At 43.7% G+C, this 22,292-nt stretch overlaps 1 protein-coding gene across 1 annotated transcript in view; it reads right to left on the reverse strand.

Moving 5' to 3' along the window:
• PTPN11 (protein tyrosine phosphatase non-receptor type 11) overlaps positions 1–22,292 on the reverse strand; it is a 92,200-nt gene that overhangs the window by 32,414 nt on the left and 37,494 nt on the right. Inside the window, exons 5-6 of the mRNA XM_004429964.3 lie at positions 20,068–20,184; positions 18,512–18,625 (exon numbers count right to left, since the gene is read on the reverse strand). Coding sequence (XP_004430021.1) covers positions 18,512–18,625; positions 20,068–20,184 — 231 coding nt within the window. The remainder of the gene's footprint in view (positions 1–18,511; positions 18,626–20,067; positions 20,185–22,292) is intronic.

Consider the following 22,292-nt stretch of genomic DNA (forward strand, 5'->3'; position numbering starts at 1 on the left):
CTGTTTAATGCAGAGCAAGCCATATGCCAGTTCTCAGATGTCAATGCTGGAGGATAGTGGAAGTAGTGTTGGTATCACTGTATCATGGGCATGCAAGCTTTGTTAGCAAGGCTGTAGAGTCCTCCCAGGCCAGAAACTCACGTTAGTGCCCTAGGCAGCCAGCCTGCAGCTACACAGGCACCCGCTGCCCTCTGCTCTCACCAGCCAGAGAGTGAGGAAGAGAACGCTCGAGCTCCTGAAGTGAGCAGTCAGGGCAGGAACGCAATCAGGGAAAGAAGAGACCAAGCCAGACAGCCACAGCGGGGCTGGCCCCAGCGGAAGAAGGGACATGGGGAAGTGGAGTAAAGGACCAGCTACAGGAACAGACAGGGAGGTGGACAAGCCAGGCTGAAGCATTTTCAAGGGGTAAGTTTCATTTTCAAAATTACAAACAGTGCCTCTTTAAGGGACCATTAATTTCAAACAAGCCTATTTGTAACAGGAAATCACAAATGGGCAAATTAAGGAAGGTAGACTAAAAAGAAAAAAATATATGCGTGTGTATTTTACATATACATATAAATGCCAAAATGGTTACCCCTTAAAGATTTCTACAAGGAGCAACAGAGTCAATATTTCATAACAGAGCAGCCCTGTTGTATTTCCATTTCATTTATGTGAATTTCACAGACAGGTATGAAAGTCAGGAGTTTAAATTGCTATTTGACTCTCGGCTTCAAAATGCAATATCCGGCCTTGACACACAGCTCATAACAAAAGTGTTTAGCTAGCGGAAACCTGGACAGAAATAAAGTACAATGTACACAGACCTCTGACAATGAAACTGAAACCGGCAAGCAGCCATTGATGACTGAGCAGCTGGGAACTATGGGGGACTGGAATTTGCAAACTCAGAGTATGTCTCTGCCTGAATGCCGTTTTGACCCCCACCCCCACTAACTGACCAAAGGAGTCTGGGATGGGAGGCCTGCCCCCAGAAAAGGCCATTACTATAGACATCTCCCAGTACCTGGGTGGGTCGTGCTAAACCCATTCTTAGTTCTGGTTATCCTTTATGAGATACATTTACATTTGTAAAGAAAATCTCCATTTGTAAAGGTATCTTCTTCCCTGCACCAGGAAGAAGGTGGGATGGCCTTACCTAGAAACTTAGCAGAATGGAAGGCGAGGACTTACATCTGCATGATAAACTTACTCAGTGTACAATATGCTGTCTGACTCCCACTAGGTTCCTATAGACGACATCTCCCTGGAGCCTGGGTTACCATGGTAATGGGTGTTTGAGCTATTTTTTTTCAGGAATGGAGCCTCTTGTCCACTTCAGGCCGGACTGAGACCACCAACCCATCAACTGGGCCCTTGTGATGGCAAGAGGTTGGAACTCCACCGTCAGGGCATGCTAACGCAGCCATTCTGTGAACATGTGTCCTACGAAGAGATATGAAGTCTGACTACGCTTGCGCAGATCATCAATTACCTCATCTCCCCTGAGCTCCAATCATTTCAGACCACCTTGCCCCCTTCCCCATAAAAACTCGAGTCCCCATTTTCGGGGAAGCGGATTTGAGACTTGTTCTCCTGTTTTCCTCACTGGGCTGCTTTGTGATTAAACCCTCTCTCTCTGCAATCTCGTCATCTCGGTGATTGGCTTTCCAGGCAGCGGGCAAAAACGGACCTGGTGTGGTAACAAAACTGTCATTCAAATTTTTTAAATGAACTCAGATTAAGTAATTAAAGCGATTTGCTTTCTCCAAGCTGGCATTTCCTTTGAACTGTAAGCCAGTCTTACGGAGCAATACTGCTGTATTAGGAAGAAGGTTCAATCTTGATTTTTAGACATTAAGATGAGGTTCAGAAAGAAGTTCAAACACAATGAACTGAATCAATCACTTAAAAATCAACCAAGTGAAGAGCAACAATGTCAACAAAAGCTACTATGGCAGGGAGGGAGCTAGGAAATAATTAGCTGCTTGATTCAAAACAAACTTGATGGTAAAGCACTCAAGTGTTCAGTCATGAAACAAACTTCATGTGACGCTTCACTTGTTGAGGGCGCGTGGCCAGAGCAACCTCTATAAAAGGCAAATGTCGGGCCAGCCCCGTGGCTTAGCGGTTAAGTGCCCGCGCTCCGCTGCTGGCAGGCCGGGTTCGGATCCCGGGAGCGCACCAACGCATCGCTTCTCCAGCCATGCTGAGGCCGCGTCCCACATACAGCAACTAGAAAGGTGTGCAGCTATGACATACAACTATCTACTGGGGCTTTGGGGGAAAAAATAAATAAATAAAACTTCAAAAAAAAAAAGGCAAATGTCATCCAGCCTCTCCCTGAGTAATCACCTTCAATTTCTCCCTCTGCCTTCAAGATCAAGGCCAAGCTTTTCAGAACAACTCACGGAGCCTTCTCATCTCTGAACTAACAGAGGCCTGCCTCTAACCCCAGCTTCCGCTTTGCCAAATTACTACTCTGTCTGCCTCGGTTTCCTCAAGTGTAAAGTGGGGATAATCCTAATTATCTACCTACCCCATCAGGTTGGTATAAGAGTTAAATGAAATACATGTAAAGTGCAAAAATGTACCTGGAATGCAAGGGAGCATGGAAGAAGATGCTAGCTATTGCTATTAAATTATTATGGTTATATGAGCTCTATACCCAGCTACTCCATGTGTGGTCTGCAGAAACACAGAGTCTCAGGTCCTGCCACAGATCTACTCAATCAAAATCTGCACTTCAACAAGATTTCCCAGTGATCAAATGCACATACAAGTTTGAGACACAACGTCTATACTCCAGCCATACTAAAATATACATAAGGGTCTTGAACTCACCACATTTCTTCAGGCCACATTTCTTGAGGCTTTCATGCTCTTGTACATGCCATCCCCTCTGCCTAGCATTCCCTTTCTCTGCCTGGAGCACCTATGAATAGTTATGTTTTATTTATTCCTTAAGACCCATTCAAATACTTCCTCTGAGCAGCTTTCCTGATCCCCTCAGCAATGCAGAGCATGACTTCTTGTGCCACACAACACCTAGTGCACTGTCTGCAGTACCTCTCTCCACGAGCACACGTGGCACTGAATCCCAGCTACGTCTTCCCAATCTGACTCCTCTACCAGACAGCAGGGACTGCCCTGCTATGCCTGCAACCAGCCCAGCACCAGGCACGTCGCAGGCACTCAAAGTCTGTTTGCCAAATGAACAAAGGGGCTCGGGGCGGGGGGGCGGCGGTACAGACAAACCACAGACTACCACCAGTGATGGCCTGGGCACTACAGGCCCCACACTTAGCATCGCTTTCTGACACTACTGACCCAGACTTCAACATAAAGGAAAATCATTGTAGGCAAAATGCTGTAGAACAGCATTTCCCAATCTTTAATCATTTGAAAAGCATCTTCAAGATGCTTTGCCAGCTCGGCACACTGTTATATCAGTTGTTTTCTATATTAACCTTCTCTTTTTCCCCTTCATAAAATGTATTTCAAAAGGAAACCTCATATTACTAGCACAGATGAAAACCAATATCACTTGCCATATACAGAACGTAACCAGAAAAAGGAATATAATAAATATGAAATATTATCAAATTCTACCTAGATACTGTAGCACGCCTGAGGCTTTGTAAAAAAGGGACACTGGCAGATGTTAGAGGCAGATGTAAACACATATTAGAACCATACTGAGACTTTCTCCTAAACCTCATCAAAGGATTGGATAAGGGTTAAAAAGAGAAACCTTAACTAACCCTACCATGTAATCATTTTGTAATATATAAGTATATAAAATTTAACACGTTGTACACCTTAACTTACACAATGTTATATGCCAATTATATCTCAATTAAGCTGAAAAATGATTTAAAAAATACTATAATGGGGTACCACCAAAAAATCGTCTCACACACGAAGAAACACTTAACCAGACTAAATTCAGAGTTCCAGGCCAGGGAAATCCTCATCAATATCCATGGCATTGGGCCGGCCCGGTGGCGCAGGCGGTTAAGTGCGCACACTCCACTGCGGCAGCCCGGGGTTTGCCGGTTCAGATCCCGGGCATGCACTGATGCACTGCTTGTTAAGCCATGCTGTGGCGGCGTCCCATATAAAGTAGAGGAAGATGGGCAAGGATGTTAGCCCAGGGCCAGTCTTCCTCAGCAAAAAAAAGAGGAGGACTGGCATTGGATGTTAGCTCAGGGCTGGTCCTCCTCACAAAAAAAAAAAAAAAAAATCCATGGCATGGCAGCTGGACCATCTACTCAGGTCAGCCAGAGGCTTCCCTCAGCCTGCATTAAGTTCCCAATCACCTCTTCCATGTGCATTTGGGGTTTGAACAGCACACAAGTTGAGACAGGCCTTTGGGCCCCAGAGTATTCCAGAAAGGACAGGCCCAGAGCCACCGCATCTCCCAAGCACAGTCGGGTGCTAACTGCCAGTGGCTGGCAGCTGTCACAGATTAATAATGACTAACAGTGTGTCTCTCCTGCAGCTCCTTCCTCAGTGCCCATTAGCCTATTCTCATCTGTGCCTGGGGCCCAAGCTGCCTGAACACATTTCATTTCCCACAGTGGAAGGCTGCCACCCATCTAGAGGGAGACTGAAAATAAAAAGAACTCAGAAGTCGTGACCTGCCATGCTCTGCCCGCAGAGGCCCCCCAACTGCACCCAAGATAATCAGCTACCACCCGCTAAGGGGCACTTCCTCCCCAGAACCAGGCTGAGGGCTGGAGGAGGCCAGAGAACATGGAACCCGCCCCGCCCCCAGGAGGTTATGATGCTTTCATGGTTTATCTTCCACACCCTCCCTCTCACCAGCAGCCCCTGGGGCACAAAAAGCTGCAAATGAGCTGTCCAGCTGAATGTCACTGTGTCGCCATCCCCGTTCTCCACTGGGCCGTGGCAGGGATGCTCACGATAAGGGACAGGCAGCAAAAAGGACAATGTAAAGCTGGGGCACAGGCAGCAAGACACCCTGTTTTCCCAAGTAATACAACCAAAGGGTTTGCACCAAATGATGAACCCTCAAAAGGGGCCAGAGGCTAGTTTCAGCCACCCGATGGCATGAGTCAAAGCAGATCCAGAGCCCAAGCGATTGTATCAAACTATTAAAACTTAAAAAACACCAAGAGAAAGTCAATCCGCTGATCCACGATGTACATGCAGGAGTGCCCAGCAGCACGACAGACTGCGGATGGGACAAGTGTTCATGGTGCAGAGCCACCCTTACATTTATGGCCAGTTAACATCCCTGCTTCCCACCCCGGACCCCTGCCAGCCTAAATGTCAGCAGCGGCATCCCCAGTCACTGTGATGACAAAGAGACCCCCACAGGCTTCCAGGGCCCTGACTGAAAACCACTGGACCTGGCTCTTCAGGACCGAATGTCATGAACGCAAGTGGAAGAACAGGATCAAGCAGAGACAGGCAGGCAGCAAACCAAGTGGCAGAGCCAGGCATCCCTAGGCACCGTGACAACGGCCCAATGACCACTGCACCTGCACTGCTCTGAGCAACAGGGACAAATCGCCAGGGGGAGAAAATAACACCACTAACCATTAAGGCCAGACCAAGCTGTCCAGTTACTTTACGGTTGAAAACAAAGCTACAAGGGTGTATATGCTGGATGGGGGGTGGGGGTGGAGATGGAAGAAACCAGATTAACAAAATGTTGGTAACTGTTAAAGCCGGGTGCTGGGGAAAATGAGGTTCATCATACTATTTTCTCTACTTTCAGGTGTTTGAAAACTTCAATAATAAAAGGCTTTTGTAAACAAATGAATAATAAATAAAAATGTAAAAGCTCCTTCTAACTCTCTCCCCACTGCACTCATGGCTGTAGCCCCACGAAGGAGAGAAAGGGAGCTGACAAAGGCTGTCAAACAGATGGTCTCACTCGTTCTGATGCTATGAATAATTATTAAGACAGCGGTAACCACCGGGGCAGGCTCCAGAACCAGGCCTTCTACAGGGTCTGAATAAACTTCTGTTCTTTGGCATCTCTCCTCTCTGCAGAGGAACGCTGCAGTTTCTCATTGCGTCCTCTTTACTGCAAACTCTGCAGCGTCACCAGGCACCACAGGGGGTGAAAGCCCCCACTCCCTGACGCCACACTGCACAGCCTGTCACCATTTCTCTGCGGTGGATTCTGGGCAGCTCGTCCTGAGTGAGTCTACAGCAGCATCCAGGGATGAAGGGGCTGCTGGAGACTCTCATCACCAGAGAAAGTCCCAACAATCGACGGCACTTACGAAGCACCGCGAGGGACAAACCCAGCCCGAGCTCTGGTTCCCGTCTAGGTGCTTGCTGTAAGCCAACTCACCTCCTTGCCCAACAAGATGGAGTGTAAGTAGAAACATGAATTTAAAAGGCCTGGTCCCCGGAGGAGAGCAGGTTCTAACACGTGGAACAGCGGCAAACGTACAAGACAGATCTACAATGAAGGGTGTCACTAATTACGTGGTGCAGAATTTAGGGAGTGAGGTCATGAACACTAACTGAAGCAGGTTTCTGGAAGAAGCTGAGGCCTGAAGCAGGGGAAGAGTTTAGATGTTCTGAGTGAGAAATGAAGACATCCTGGCAAGTCAGGGAACACAAGCAAAGGTGGCTAAGAAGCCAGAGGTTAGTGGGAGAGCGAACGAGTCTGGCCCACAAGTCTGGAAGCTGTGTGCTGGGAAGTGGTGGGAAATGAGGTTAGACAGACAGAGTAAGAAAAATGATGGAGGGCCTTGAGAACTGGGTGGAAGAATCTTCAAAGGCTGAGTGAAAAGAAGCACAGCATAGTAGACTTGGAGTCAGAAGTCCCAGAAGTTCAAACCACGCCAACCATTTGCCAGTCACATCCCTAGGGACAACTTTCTCACTTCTTCTGGGCTTCAGTTTCTTCGTCTCCAAAATGAAAATGTTATGTGTCTAGTAGGAAATAGGGGTTTTGAGCAGAAGAGTGACAGGAGAAATGCTGAGAGCAAATTAGCAAGAAGGGTGAATGGAGGGTCAGAGGCAGAGAGTAAATGAGCAGCTCATGTCTTCTGGGGTGATGAGACTGCACCCCCAGGATCAGGTGAGACTCCTGTCTCTGCCGCCACCCACCAAGCGGTCCCGGGTAGGTGCCTTGATCGTTCAGAACATCCAGGGATATAACTCTACCTACCTCGCAAGATCTGGGGATGCAATGAGAGGACTCCCCTCGCCCAACACGCAGCACCAAGTCAACAATAAATGTTAGTTTCCTTCCTTCCTCTAAGACCATTAGGAAAGAATGGAAGACATTAGGAAAGAAAAATCAACAGGACTTGGTGAATGACAAGATACGGAAGAAAGAGGAGAAAGATAAGGGAAGGGATGCTCTGAGGACTCCAGCCTACAAAGCCAAAGAATAAATAATGCAACCACCAGAGACAGAGAAGTAAAGGGGATATTTGGTCTGAAGAGGAAAATAAGAGGTCTTGTGTTGAATGCTCAAGTATGAAGAGATATGACAGCCGAGGAGAAACGTGGAAGGTCAATTCGAAAGGCAAAACCAGAGCTCAGAGCCACATAAACTTAGGGGCAACTGGACGAGGATGAGAACAGATGTACTCCCCAAGGAAGAGGAAATTTAAAGCAAGATAAGCAGAGGACCCAGACCACGTCTTGGAGAACCAACAGAGTTAGGTGGTCGGGAGAAGAAAAGGCAATGAACAGCAAGAGAGGCCCAAGAAAGGGGAAGAAGGAATAAACCAGGCGCATGCGGCAGCAGGTCACAGAAACCAAGAAAACTACGGGAATGAGGAGCTGGACAGCTGTCTCAAGAGCAGTACACGGAAGAAAGAGGCTAGAGAAAAGACTATCTGTATTACAATAAGAAGCCATTGCGGGGCTGGCCTCGTGACTTGGTGGTTAAGTGCACGCGCTCCGCTGCTGGCGGCCCGGGGTTCGGATCCCGGGCGTGCACCGACGCACCGCTTCTCCGGCCATGCTGAGGCCGCGTCCCACATATAGCGACTAGAAGGATGTGCAGCTATGACATACAACTATCTACTGGGGCTTTGGGGGACAAAAAGGAGGAGGATTGGCAATAGATGTTAGCTCAGAGCCGGTCCTCCTCAGCAAAAAGAGGAGGATTAGCATGGATGTTAGCTCAGGGCTGATCTTCCTCACACACACAAAAAAATAAAAATAAAAAAATAGAAAGCCATTGGTGTCTCCTGAATGTATTATTTCAGTATATTGGGGGAAGTCACATTCCAAGGTTAAAGAAGGAAGGAGCTAAGAAGAAACGGAAGCCGCAGCACAGGCCCACTCGATGAAGACAGGGCGATGGCAGACACAGAAAGTAGCAAGGTCATTTAAAGGCAAACAGGAAAAGTGAAGCAGAGATGTTAAAGCACCCAAAAGCAACTTCAGTTCTTAAATTCTCTGTAAAGGTGTCAAGCAGCTCCAGCCAATGAAAACAACTCTCAAGGAAGGGAGGGGAAAAGAACAAGAAAGAGAGAGAGAGAGACGCTGAAAAGAAACAGTCCAAAAGAAACAAAGGAATTTCTCCAGAATGGAACCCATGGAAACAAAACCTATAACCACTGCAATGCTCTGCCCACAGGAATGTAGCAGCCCTTCTATTAAGCAACTAGGAGCCCGGGCCTAGATGGAAAATCTTGGTTACAGCTCACGCCTGCCATCCCGGAGCATTTTTCAGCACAAGGCTAGAGCCTTGGCTGGGGGCTGTTGTCAACGTGGCAGGGCTTAGTCACCAAGGGGAAGATTTCCAATAGAGATCACTAGCAAGAATTATTATTCGAGACACAGCTTTGGGGTGTAGTTAAAGTCTTGTTTCCATAAAACCTAACCATCTCAAAGCAGAATTTACAGCTCCCCTGAGCAGGATGTAATCACTTTAAAGAAATCAAACTGGACTGTGGGTTTGAAGACAGACACTGGCTTCTCCTGGAGACACGCTGGTTGGCAGAGCTGCCGGCAGAATTCAGGAGAGCTGTGTAGCTGTCAGTGAGGTGACGGCAATGCCCATGCACGCTGAAAACAGCTTGAGACTACAACAGAGAAGAGAGGTCTGTGTAACAGAAGGAGGCTGAGTTTAAAAAAAAAAACAAATTACTAAGGAAAACAAGCTTTAAAGTTCTGGGAAAAAATAACCCCAGTTAATAAGGTGGCATGTGGGCTTTTTGTGTATGTGTTGTGGTTTCCTTTTAAATCAGAAACAAAAGGTTCAAAACTAATATCTTCCTGAAATTCATCACTGCAACCCTGAATTAGCTCCTCTTCGGCAAGTGTGTACAGGGATCTCAAAGACTAAAATGTACATTCACCAAGCCTCAAACAGGGGACTCCAAATGAAAACTGTTTGAGAATAAAGAGGAACACCTCAAAACAAAGCCTGGAACATTCCTCCATACTTTTTAAGCATCAGAAAGCTGTTCTCTGTTGAATATACGCGAAGGGTCTGAATCCAACGCGACCCTCTCTCAACACTCAATACAAATACCTATTTTGTGCCCACTGTGTGCCAGGTTCTCTGCTGCATACTGGGGCTACAGTAAACAAAACAGGACTACCCATCTTTGTGGGGCCCATGGACCAATTTTCTTAGCTGATACACACACAGCAGACATAAAATAGCAGGACCAAAGTGTCTCTCTTTATTTGTTCACATCAGTTTCACTTGAGCACAACCTCTCTTTATTCCAACAGACCTAGTAATGTTATCTGCTTCTATAGATTCAGAGTACAGGAGACAAACATGAAACCAATAACCACACAAATTATTCATGAATTCCAAGGACTATAAAGGAAAGAATTCACTGCTATGTGCACACACAACAGGAAGAACCAATCTAGGCATGGGGACAGGGGTCAAGGAAGGTTTCCCTGAGAAAATGACCCTGAGGCTGGGAACTGAATACTGAAGACATGTTAGCAAGAAGAAGTAGGAAGGAAGAGCGTTCTAGTACACTCCCACCCATAACATCATAGAATTAGTCGAAGAATCATATTCGCATTAGATGTCTAATAGGCAGTTCAAACTTTAACATGTCCAAAATAAAAGTTGATCACTTGCCCCAAAACCCATTCCTGCCAGTCTTCCCCACCTAAATAAATGGTAACACCATCCTACCAATTGCTCAAGCCAAAAACTTTCATCTTATTCTTGCCTCACCTTTGTCTTACCACATAATCTGTTAACTCTACCTTCAAATACTGACAATTCTACCCTCAAAATATCTCAAGACGGGGCCAGCCTGGTGGCATAGTCATTAAGTTCAATGTGCTACACTTCAGTGACTCGGGGTTCACAGGTTCAGATCCTGGGCGTAGATCTACTCACCGCTCATCAAGCCATGCTGTGGCAGTGTCCTACATACAAAACAGAGGAAGATTGCCACGGATGGTAGCTCAGGGCTAGTCTTCCTCAAGCAAAAAAAGGATGATTGGCAACAGATGTTAGCTCAGGGCCAATCTTCCTCACCAAAAAAAAGGAAGGAAGGAAGGAAGGAAGGGAGGGAGGGAGGGAGGGAGGAAGGGAGGGAGGAAGGAAGGAAGGAAGGAAGGAAGGAAGGAAGGAAGGAAGGAAGGAAGGAAGGAAGGAAGGAAGGAAGGAAGGAAGAAAAAATATCTCGAGAACCCAACTACCTCCCCTGCTGCTGCCCTGGTCCAAGCCACCATCATTTCTCTCCTCAGACTACTGCAACTTGCCCTCTTGCTGGTCTCCCATCTTCTATCCTCCCCCTTGCAGACCATCCTCTGGCCCACTCCTCTCCACCAGCACTGGCCTGTTGGCTGATCATGCGACACATGAAGTGCATTCCCCTTCAGGGCCTTGGCACTTGCTGTTCCCTTTGCCTGAAATGTTCCTCCTGGGCTTATCTGCGTGGCTTATTCCCTTATTTCCTTCAGGTCTCTGTTCAAATGCCACCTTGTCTGAGAGGCCTGTGTAAAATGGTGACGCCCCCATCAGCCTATCCTTTTTACCTTAGCCTACTTTATTTTCTCCATAGCACTTATCCCCATCTCATGTATTGAATATTCCCTTGTTTCTTTGTTTACTGTCTGTCTCTCCTAATTGACTACAGGATCCATGAGGATAAAGACTTTGATTTGTTTCTGCTACATCCCCAGAACCTAGAACAGAGCCCAGCATAGAGTCTGTACTTAATAAATATTTGCTAAATGAATGAACGAATCACTGCTGCCACCAGCGTCTACCGTTCGTGGTAGATATTTTTGGGGTATCTGCCCAAGTCCCTACAGTCCTCATCTGTGAGAACTATTTTTCCCCAATCAGGGTGGTCTGTGCAGACACATTTGTTCTATGTGATCATGTCCTTGGAACAGAGATGGATGGCATCTGAGCCAATGAGAATCTCTGAGACTTTGGTACAAAGACTGAAAGTTTCAATATCTAAAAGGGGCTAGAAGTAAGGTTTGTAAGTCCAGAAGTAGAGAAATCTGCTGAAGGAAAAGAAGGATGAAGCAGGTGTGAGGAGAGCAGGGATACTGGATACAGAGTGGGCAGCAAGATGGAGGAGGAGGGTGAAGGAAAAGAGTGGGGGTCGAAGGACTGTCAGCAGCAAGATTTCCATCCTCAACTTGGGTCCTGCAGTCAGATGCAGTGTGCAGGCTCAGCCCACAGTGCCCCCTGGCAGCTCAGGCCTAGAGGACTCAAAGGGAGGGGCAGGCACAGGGAGAAGGCAAATACCCTGTCAATGCAGCCATGCAATACGCATCTCACCGTGATGCACAAGGGCTGATTCAGGTTTCAGGTAACTTGCACATCACAGGCACAAAACAACAGGATCGTAACCTGCCTTTTCATTTATTTAGCATCAGTCTCATTCAAGCAGAACTTTACGTCATTTCAACAAATCTAGAAATATTATTCACCTCTTTATATTCACAAACAGAGACATGCAGGAGACACAAGATGCTTACACAGATCAGAAATGGGCAATCTCTAGGAAAGATCAGAGGCTTGGGTTTGCAATGTCTTGATCATACAACATATCCTAGAAGAAAATCATCAACCTGAATTTATTTCAGGAGCAAAGAACCAAAGAGCTTCACAAGAGACTTTGTATTTTAAGATGAGTCAAAAGAAAAAGTAATTTATAAGTGTCTCCTGGGGAAACATACCTGCAAAGACATGTAGAATTTTACAGACAACCAGGAATCCGGCATACAAACAAAACATAGGTGTCAGTTACATTACCAATGGCACTGCAGTTTAGAGCTTTGGTTCATTTTAAAGACCATCAGAGCACACTGTGAGAAGAAACTGATCCCAAATTTATCATCATCCAGGAAACAGCTAAGGTACAATCACTACAATAATAACGCCCTGCTGCTGTGGATCAAACTTTAGTTTCAAAGGATTTAGATTATAATGAATTTCTGCCTCCACGTATCTAATTTTTCCTAAAATGGTTTGTTCTGTTCTCAGCCTTATTTCCCTGGCTCCAACCTTAAAGGGCAAGCTTTTAAAATTGACTGGATTTGAGAAGCAGGTACATAAGAGATCTACAAAGCAGGCCATCAGCCATTTAGATCTAGCTTCAGTTTAAATAAAACGTTAACGCCCTGATTTAGCTCATAACAATTTATCACCTCAGCCTGACCAGTACGAAGAACTTGTAGGGTACAGATGTGATCTTGTTTTTTTCCATTTCCCCTGAAAGCCAACTCAAATTTTCCCCCTTTTTGCTGTATAAAAGACGACCTGAATTTGAGATGGCTCAGAGTAAAACCATCAGGTCAGCATTTAAAATCAACCCTCTTTTTCCATGGCCAGCAAGTCAGGCTAGGAGTTCCTTCTTTTATTTATTTTTTTGTGAGGAAGATTGGCCCCTGAGCTAACATCTGTTGCCAATCTTCATCTTTTTGCTGAGGAAGATTAGCCCTGAGCTAACATCTGTGCTGATCTTTCTCTATTTTGTATGTGGGACACCTGTCACAGCATGGCTCGATGAGCAGCACATAGGTGCCTGGGATCCGAACCTGCGAACCCTGGGCCACCGAAGCAGAACATGAGAACTTAACCATTACGCCACCTAGGGGTTCCTTCTAAGTTCACATCTTGACCCCACCAATAGGATCATGAAAAACACCCCCACTATAACAAGCTCTTCAGAAAGTTTGACTTTGTTTCCCTAAGCATTGCCCTAAGTGAACTTAGTGTTAAAGAAGCTACCACTGCAGAGTCCCACCTCACTGGTGTAATTTTTTTTTAAAGTTCATAGTCACTTTAAAGGAAAAGTGGTCTATACAAATGATCACCTCAGCTACCATTTCAAAAGGAAGTAGGGGGCCGGCCCAGTGGCACGGTGGTTAAGTGCGTGCGCTCTGCTCCGGCGGTCTGGGGTTTGCAGGTTCGGATCCCGAGCACGCACCAACATACTGCTTGTCAAGCCATGCTGTGGTGGCATCCCATATAAAGTAGAGGAAGATGAGCGCAGATGTTAGCCCACGGCCAATCTTCCTCAGCAAAAAAAGAGGACTGTAATCAGATGTTAGCTCAGGGCTGATCTTCCTCACACATACACACACAAAAAAGGAAGTGTGACATTAAAATGGGTCTAGATTACAAAATAGCTCACTATTTCTTTGCGTGTGTGTGTGAGAAAGATCAGCCCTGAGCTAACATCTATGCTAATCCTCCTCTTTTTGCTGAGGAAGACCGGCCCTGACCAAACATCTATTGCCAATCCTCCTCCTTTTTTTCCCCAAAGCCCCAGTAGATAGTTGTATGTCGTAGTTGCACATCCTTCTAGTTGCTGTATGTGGGACGCGGCCTCAGTGCGGCCGGAGAAGCGGTGCGTCGGTGCACGCCCAGGACCCGAACCCGGGCCGCCAGTAGCGGAGTGCGTGCACTTAACCGCTAAGCCACGGGGCCAGCGCTCACTATTTCTTATATTTACCAAAACAGTTCGACACCTTTCAATTTTAATTAAAAACAGTATTTTGCAGACTTTAAATATACTAACCAAAATCATGTACAATATATAATAAAAAATTAAAAATGAGTAACAACTATCATTTTTTTAACACAGAACATTAAAAAAATGTTAATATAGGGGCCAGCCCCGTGGCTTAGCGGTTAAGTGCGTGCGCTCCGCTACTGGCGGCCCAGGTTCAGATCCCAGGTGCGCACTCATGCACTGCTTGTCCAGCCATGCTGAGGCAGCGTCCCACACACAGCAACTAGAAGGATGTGCAACTATGACATACAACTATCTACTGGGGCTTTGGGGAGAAAAAGGGGAAAAAAAGGAGGAGGATTGGCAATAGATGTTAGCTCAGGGCCGGTCTTCCTCAGCAAAAAGAGGAGGATTGGCATGGATGTTAGCTCAGGGCTGATCTTCCTCACCAAAAAAAAAAAAAAGTTAATATTAACAACAGTTAGCAACCATAGAAAAAGATGTGTGCACAAGGCTATTCATTGTATCCTCTTTGTAATACACTTGGAAACTATCCAAATGCCCATCAATAGGTTGAATAAACTACAGTACTTCCACACAATGGTGTACTATGCAGTAAAAATGAATGAAGGCTATCTCTAGATACTACTACGGAATGATCTCCAGCATAGTGAAAAAAGCAAAGTGGGAAAAAAGTGTGTAAAGTTATGCTACTATTTATCCAAGAAAGAATGGGATAGGAAAATATGTATTTGCTTATACTTTTTAAAATGTAATGATAAACCACAACTTTTTAAAAAATGGCTATAAATATCCGGAGGAAAAGACAGGGATAGAAAGTATACTTCTTTGAATATACTTTTTAGCTTTGACTAGACTCAAAAGCAATATTTTATGTAATTATAAAATTTTATAGAAATTTCTAAAATTCAAACATAAAATGAAACAAATAACCTAACTGTATATCCACTTAGTGTATAACCACACAGAAAGGGACTATTACAAATGAGTTCAGTAGTGGAAGTCTTATTATTCTGAGACTGTGCAATGTGGGATAAAGCAAATAAGTAATCACATTATGGCTTCAAGAAGTGGGATTTCTGACACAGGAGAAAGGAGATACAGGGATAAGATCAATGAGGTTAGTAAAAACCCTGAAGTCCTGAATTTGAACTCATAGTTTATTTCAAGAAAACAATTTTTTCTAGCTCCATCCATTGAGAAGGCAATAACCAACCTAGTAGCAATGAGCACCTCTGGCTCCCAGACTATCATCTCTAAGTACCACTTCCCACAAAAGGAAGGAAGAGAAGGAAGGAACAAAGGGAGGAAAACAAGAGAGAAGGAGAGAAGCCAAGTCGCTCCTTGGATGAATGACTGATTCCAGTTCAGACATGGGAAATGTATTATCCTGTAACAACTTATCACACCAAAAAATAAGAAATCTAGCAAAAACTATTCAAGTTGTATAAGGATTAGAAGCCAACTTGCACAGGCTCCCAGTGACCAAAGCAAAAATATCTGAGCAACAAAAACGATAATAAATGCCACAGATAGAAGCACACCAAATGTGTCACAAATCCATGAGTATATATTGATACAAAAAAAAAAAAAACTGGGGAGAATGCTATTTTGAAAACTGCTTAGTAAAAAGGAAAGAATCAAGCATTTATCCTGCCTTGGTGATGAAAAGCTTATCTTTATAGAAATATTCCCTCTAATAAATGAAGAAGGAATGATAAAGTTAGAATATCATGATCTTACACCCCTTATAAATTAATGCATTGAGGCAATAATTATCAGTGGCTGCTAAGAAAATAAAAAGAGAAACAACAGCACATAAGTACCTCCTAATGCATCCAGCAAAATCCAGACCATAAGTAACTCTCAAGACAAAGAACCTGCTTTCTCTAATAACAAAAACAAAAACAAAGAGGGTCCTAAGGTCTGAATGTTTGTGTCCTTCAAAATTTATATGTTGAAATCGTAATGCCCAACGTGATGGTATTAGGAGGTGGGGTCTTTGGGAGGTGATTAGGTCATAAGGATGAAGTTCTTGTGAATAGGATTAGTGCCCTATAAAACAGACTCCAGAGAGCTCCCTCACCCCTTCCACCATGTGAAGATACAATGAGAAGTCTGGGACCTGGAAGAGGGCTCTCACCCGACCACGGTGGCACCCCAATCTCAGACTTCCAGCCTCCAGAACTGTAAAAAATAAATTTCTGTTTTTTATAAGCTATCCAGTCTGTGGTATTCTGTTACAGCAGCCTGAACGACCTAAGACAGAGGGAGAGGGAGAAGGAAAGAGAGAGGAAGGAAGAGAGAGGATGGAAGGGGAGTCAAAATATCAAAAGAAATTTAAGATTTTTAAAAGAGAGATACACATGGAGCATATCTGAATAATGATACCACAAACAATTTTTTTAAATTATAAGACAACTGCCATAATCTGAACAATGACTGGATATGTGATGAATTTCTATCTTGTTTTAGATGTGGTAGTTGTATTCCGGTTAATTTTTTAAGGATTTCATAAATATTAAAATATTTATGAATAAAATAATATGATGTCTGGGGTAACTGATGAAGCTGATACTAGTCCATGGGGGTTCCTTATACAAATCTATTTTATATACATTCAAAACTTTTTCATAGTCAAATGGGAAAAAGCACTTCTCAATTCAAACAAACTGCAAATATGTGTGTGCGTGGATATGGCAACTGGGAAAATGTGAAGAGTGACTGATAGGTGTTAATATTAAAGAATTATTGTTAATCATTTTAGGTGTGATAATGATATTTTGGTTATAATTTTTCATTTTTTTTAAAAGCTTCATTTTTTTTTTTTTAATTTTTATTTATTTATTTTTCCCCCAAAGCCCCAGTAGATAGTTGTATGTCATAGCTGCACATCCTTCTAGTTGCTGTATGTGGGACGTGGCCTCAGCATGGCCGGAGAAGCGGTGCATTGGTGCGCGCCCGGGATGCGAACCCGGGCCGCCAGTAGCGGAGCGCTCACACTTAACCGCTAAGCCGCGGGGCCGGCCCCTTGGTTATAATTTTTCAAATGAAAGAGTTACAGATGAAATGACATCTGGATTTGCTTCAAGGTAAGCCAGGGCTGGGGAGTGAGTGAGATGTAGTTCAAAAAGACTGACCACATATCAACAACTGTTAATGCTGGGTGACAGGTATATTGCCATGATTATACCACTATCTTAGCTTTTGTATATATCTGAAATTCTGCATAATAAAAAGCTTTGAAAAATAGTTTTTTCATTCAAATTTTGATGTAAGGTTTCTAAAACTTCTGTACTTACCCATGTTACCTCAGGAGGCTTTATGAAGATTAAAAGAAATGAAGTGAATGTAATTAAATGAATGTTGAAATGCTGCCTTGTATTATCTAGGCCAGTGGGACAGAATGAAGAGAACACCGAGCTTGAGATTTAAAAATTCTGACGTGTTTATCATCACTTTTTCGTTGATGCTTTTCCTCACTGTCTTCGGTCTCTCAACTACAAGCTCCTTAAAGACAGAAACCCTTTCTATCTTGTTCACCATGGTGTCCTCAGGGACTAACTCAATGCCTGGGATGAAAGAATTTCAAGTTCTTGTTCAGCAATGTTGAGCAAGGACTGTGAATGTTCTATTCTGTACCCAATGCCACAATTCAATCAATATTTGTGGTATAGGTTGGACAATTTACTTAACCTCCCTGAGCCTCCGGCTCCTCATCTGTAAAATGGAAATAATATCTACCTAATCTAGTTGATACTGTGGTTAAAAAGACTTCATGTGGCCATTCATTCATTCACTCCACAAATATTTGTAAATTCTAAAGTCCTATAAAAAGTATGGAATAATCATTCCCATAAACAGAGTAGTAATAATAAAATGACACAAATATTAGCTAAATGTAAATACTCATCAACAAATATTTATGGAGTTTCTGCTCTGTACCAGGCACTGGGCTACAAGCTACGGATAACTACGAAGGTAAATATGGCAGAATCTTTGTTTTTGAGGATGTTTTCTGTCAAACGGATGAAAAGAGAGAGAATGAGATTACAATATAAATTCATAAGTGACATACCAGAGTGCAACAGGAATACAGCACATTCCAACTGGAGACATTCTCCTACCCAAGTTGGTTTCAGGAAAGAAATCAGTTCACTTAACTTCCCAAAGTTATAAATTTCAACCTCCAAATTAAAACCACCATGAGATATTTCTCCTTTATTTACTTACTCACTGCAATAAGGCTATAGATTCCTTCTAAAGACCCCAGCCAATACTGGAAATCTTCCAAAGGTTTTAGATACTTTTGTTTTTTTGGGTTTTTGTCAGCGGTCCAAACCAAAAGAGTTAAATGGAACTACTGGCTCATCCATTTAATATTAATTGCCAACTCCCTTCTCCCAGAACACAATGCCCTTCTATTTCAAAGAAGCCCCCTCAGCAATTTGTTCCATGTCAATCAACAGCCAAATTAAGAAAGGACGCAGATTCAAGTCTTTCAGATCTAATTCCAAACACAAGACCAACTTCTCTTCCATTAAAAACAGGACTTAATAACTCATGTAAAAAAATTTTTTTTAATAACTTACCTCAAATTCTTCCCAAAAGCCTTGTTTGACTTTATCTGTGGTCTCAGCCAATTTGCTCAGTTCTCGAACTCGGCTTTCTATTTCCGCAGCGTTGATACGAGTCGTGTTGAGGGGCTAATCAAATTCAGCAGTTGGTGTGAAATGAAGAAAGTATTACAGGAAACAGTGTTAACGCAAAAAAAAAAAAAAGACTCCTATGTTGGTATTTATAAAGGCAAGAACAGAAAGTTCACAGGACACAGTAACTCACAATAAAGTCTTCAAATACAGTTTCACTTTCTTTTCTATTCTGTCAGAAAATATATCTTTCTTCAATCTCCACACATACTTTACTCTGCTGATATAAATTTGAACCTGTTTTTCTTTATAAATTGACCACAACTTTATTTAGAGAGATGATATAATTTGCCACTAAGTAATAATAAAAGCAAACTTTGAAATAGCAATAACTCCAAAGTGAATAAGAGTGACCACCTAGGGCCGGCCCCGTGGCTTAGCGGTTAAGTGCACACACTCCACTAATGGCGGCCCGGGGTTCAGATCCCGGGCGCACACCAATGCACCGCTTCTACAGTCATGCTGAGGCTGCGTCCCACATACAGCAACTAGAAGGATGTGCAACTATGACATACAACTATCTACTGGGGCTTTGGGGCAAAAAAAAAGGAGGAGGATTGGCAATAGATGTTAGCTCAGAGCCGGTCTTCCTCAGCAAAAAAAAAAAGAGGAGGATTAGCATGGATGTTAGCTCAGGGCTGATCTTCCTCACACACAAAAAAGAGTGATCAACTAAAGGTAACCAAAGGCTGATCTATGGTGAAAACTTGCTTTAAAAACTCTATAAGGGGCTGGCCCCGTGGCTTAGCGGTTAAGTGCGTGCGCTCCGCTGCTGGCGGCCCGGGTTCGGATCCCGGGCGCACACCGACGCACCGCTTCTCCGGCCATGCTGAGGCCGTGTCCCACATACAGCAACTACAAGGATGTGCAGCTATGACATACAACTATCTACTGGGGCTTTGGGGGGGAAAAAAAACTCTATAAGGCCTTTTAGAGATACATATGGAGATAATCATGGAAATGATGTAATTTCTGGAATTTGTTTCCAAATACCACAAGAGTGGAGTAATAAACGAAACAATATTTGATGAGTTGATCATAACTGAAGCTGGGTGATGGGTACATGGAGGTTCATGATACTATTCTATTTCTATATATTTAGAATATTCTATATTAGGATTTTTTTTTTTTTTTTTTTTTTTTGGTGAGGAAGGTTAGCCCTGAGCCAACATCCATTGCCAATCCTCCTCTTTTTGCTGAGGAAGATTGGCCCTGGGCTAACACCCGTGTCCATCCTCCTCTATTTTATATGTGGGACGCCTGCCACAGCATGGCTCAGTAAGCAGTGAGTAGGTCCGTGCCTAGGATCCAAACCTGCGAACTCCAGGCCACTAAAGCAGAGCACACGAACTTAACCGCTGCACCACAGGGCCAGCCCCTATATTAGGATTTTTTTAACTCTCGAAGAAGATGGAGCTTTAGCTTTCCAATGTGCTCACCTGCTTGAGTTGTAATACTGTGCCCAGTGTTTCTACCATGGGATTCTTCTTGTAATGCTCCACAAGATCTGTCAAAGAATCAAACCGTTCTCCTCCACCAACATCATATTTCAATTCCTTTCAAAGAAAAAAAAAATTATGACCTTTATGTTAAGTTACTGTTTTTCGCAACTGAAGTACAAAGACTAACTCTCCCTCAGTAATGGAAAGATCAAACAGCTGTAGGAGCACAAAGGAAGGAAGCAACAAAGATGATGAAAACGGAGAGGCTGACCGAATGTCAAAGAGTTCACTGTGAGGTGTGAGAAGCTCTAAAAAAGTACCCAACATTAACTAGGGCACAAAAAAGTTTCTCCTTCATAAGTTAACTAAATAGCTGAAATAATGAAAAACAGTATTCTTTACTATTTACTTATACTCCAGGCTAAGTGACTATACATAATAAGGCTGCCGAATAGAAGGTAAATAACTATTTCTTTCTGAAAGACAACAAACCCCAAGGCGGTGAGGCAGCACTGAAGCCCAATATACACACTCTTACTTTCATTTCTAATGAAAATTTAAACGGGAAATCATAAACAGAGACCAGGAAATTTTTTCTGACAAGGAGATCAGAATAGTCTATTTAGGGCCGGCCCCGTGGCTTAGCGGTTAAGTGCACGCGCTCCGCTACTGGCAGCCTGGGTTCGGATTCCGGGCGCACACCGACACACCACTTCTCCGGCCACGCTGAGGCTGTGTCCCACATACAGCAACCAGAAGGATGTGCAGCTATGACATACAACTATCTACTGGGGCTTTGGGGAGAAAAAGGGAAAAAAAGGAGGAGGCTTGGCAACAGATGTTAGCTCAGGGCCAGTCTTCCTCAGCAAAAAGAGGAGGATTGGCATGGATGTTAGCTTAGGGCTGATCTTCCTCACAAAAAAAATAATAAATAAAAAAAATAAAACTGGGGAGGAGGGGGAGAAGCACTTTCAGAATGACAGAGCAAGGACATCTGAAAATCTGCTCTTCCAGAAAAGTAACAAGAAAATTGGCAAAAATTATCATCAACTTTTTCAGAATTCTGAAAACTAACCAAGAACTTTCAACAGTTCAAGGAGCATTTATGCAAGAAAAATGATTGCATCTTGAAGATTCAATCTGTGCAGAACAAACTGTGGCCTTGTAACTTGCCTTATTCCCACCCGTCCTCCCCAGCTTCTTGGTAGCCTTGAAAACCAACAGCCTCGTAACCACAGTGGCTATGAAAACAAGCAATCTAGCACAACCAGAGGGCACAGAATGGATTTGGAGCTCACTCAAGGGACCTATCCCAAGAGAATTATCACTATTTGGCCTGTTTAGCAGCTCCTTGGAAAAGGCCTGTTTTCAGAGCTTGTCTTTGTTTAACTGACTTAGAGCTCACTCAGCCCTGTCTTCAGGGCATCTGCTAAAAACAATCAGCAGCAATTGTTTAATATCACGGCTGTTAAAGCAGCAATACCACTTAGGGCAAATAAGAGACTAACCAAAAACCTAAAAGGAAAATCTAGGCAACATCCATCGGGGGCTCTGAAAACCTCCAAATATTCTTGAGAATCTAGAAGGCCACGTGTATGTGCAGGGCTGTGTGGAGTCCAGAAAAGATCCAAGAAGGCCCTAATCTTCACCTCTAGCTGACCTTGAGGTTCTGTGCAAGCAGGAAGTGAAGGCTAAGTCAGAGTTTTAAGCTGCCAGAGTGCTGAAGGCGTGCCCCAACACACACACACAGAGGCCCCCAGGCAAAGACTGGCAGACTTAATGGTTCAAGGCATTTAAGGAAATCTCTGTTCAATCATTAACTGACCACTAAGCTAAACAAGCAAAACTTCAGTAGGTGTACATGACAAAGAATACAGGAAAGTCACAAAATACACACACAGCAACAATAAAAAGTAGCAACAACAAACCCAGGGAAAGGAAGGCATCTGATTTCCAGAGTTCCCACATTATATTATTTAAAATGTCTAGTTTCCAGCAAAAAATCATGAGACGCAAAGAAACAGGAAAGTTATGGCCCATACATGGAGGTGGGGAGCACTCAATAGAAACTATCCTTGAGAAAGCCCAGACAGACTTTAAATCAGCTAGTATAAATATATTCGAAAAATTAAAGGAAACTATACTTTACAAATTTAAATAAAACATGGGCATGATATCTCATCAAACAGAGAATATCACAAAAACTTGTACACCAATGTTCA

This window comes from Ceratotherium simum, chromosome 35, assembly GCF_057802395.1.
Source record: "Ceratotherium simum simum isolate JZ-2026a chromosome 35, ASM5780239v1, whole genome shotgun sequence".
NCBI lineage: Eukaryota > Metazoa > Chordata > Mammalia > Perissodactyla > Rhinocerotidae > Ceratotherium > Ceratotherium simum.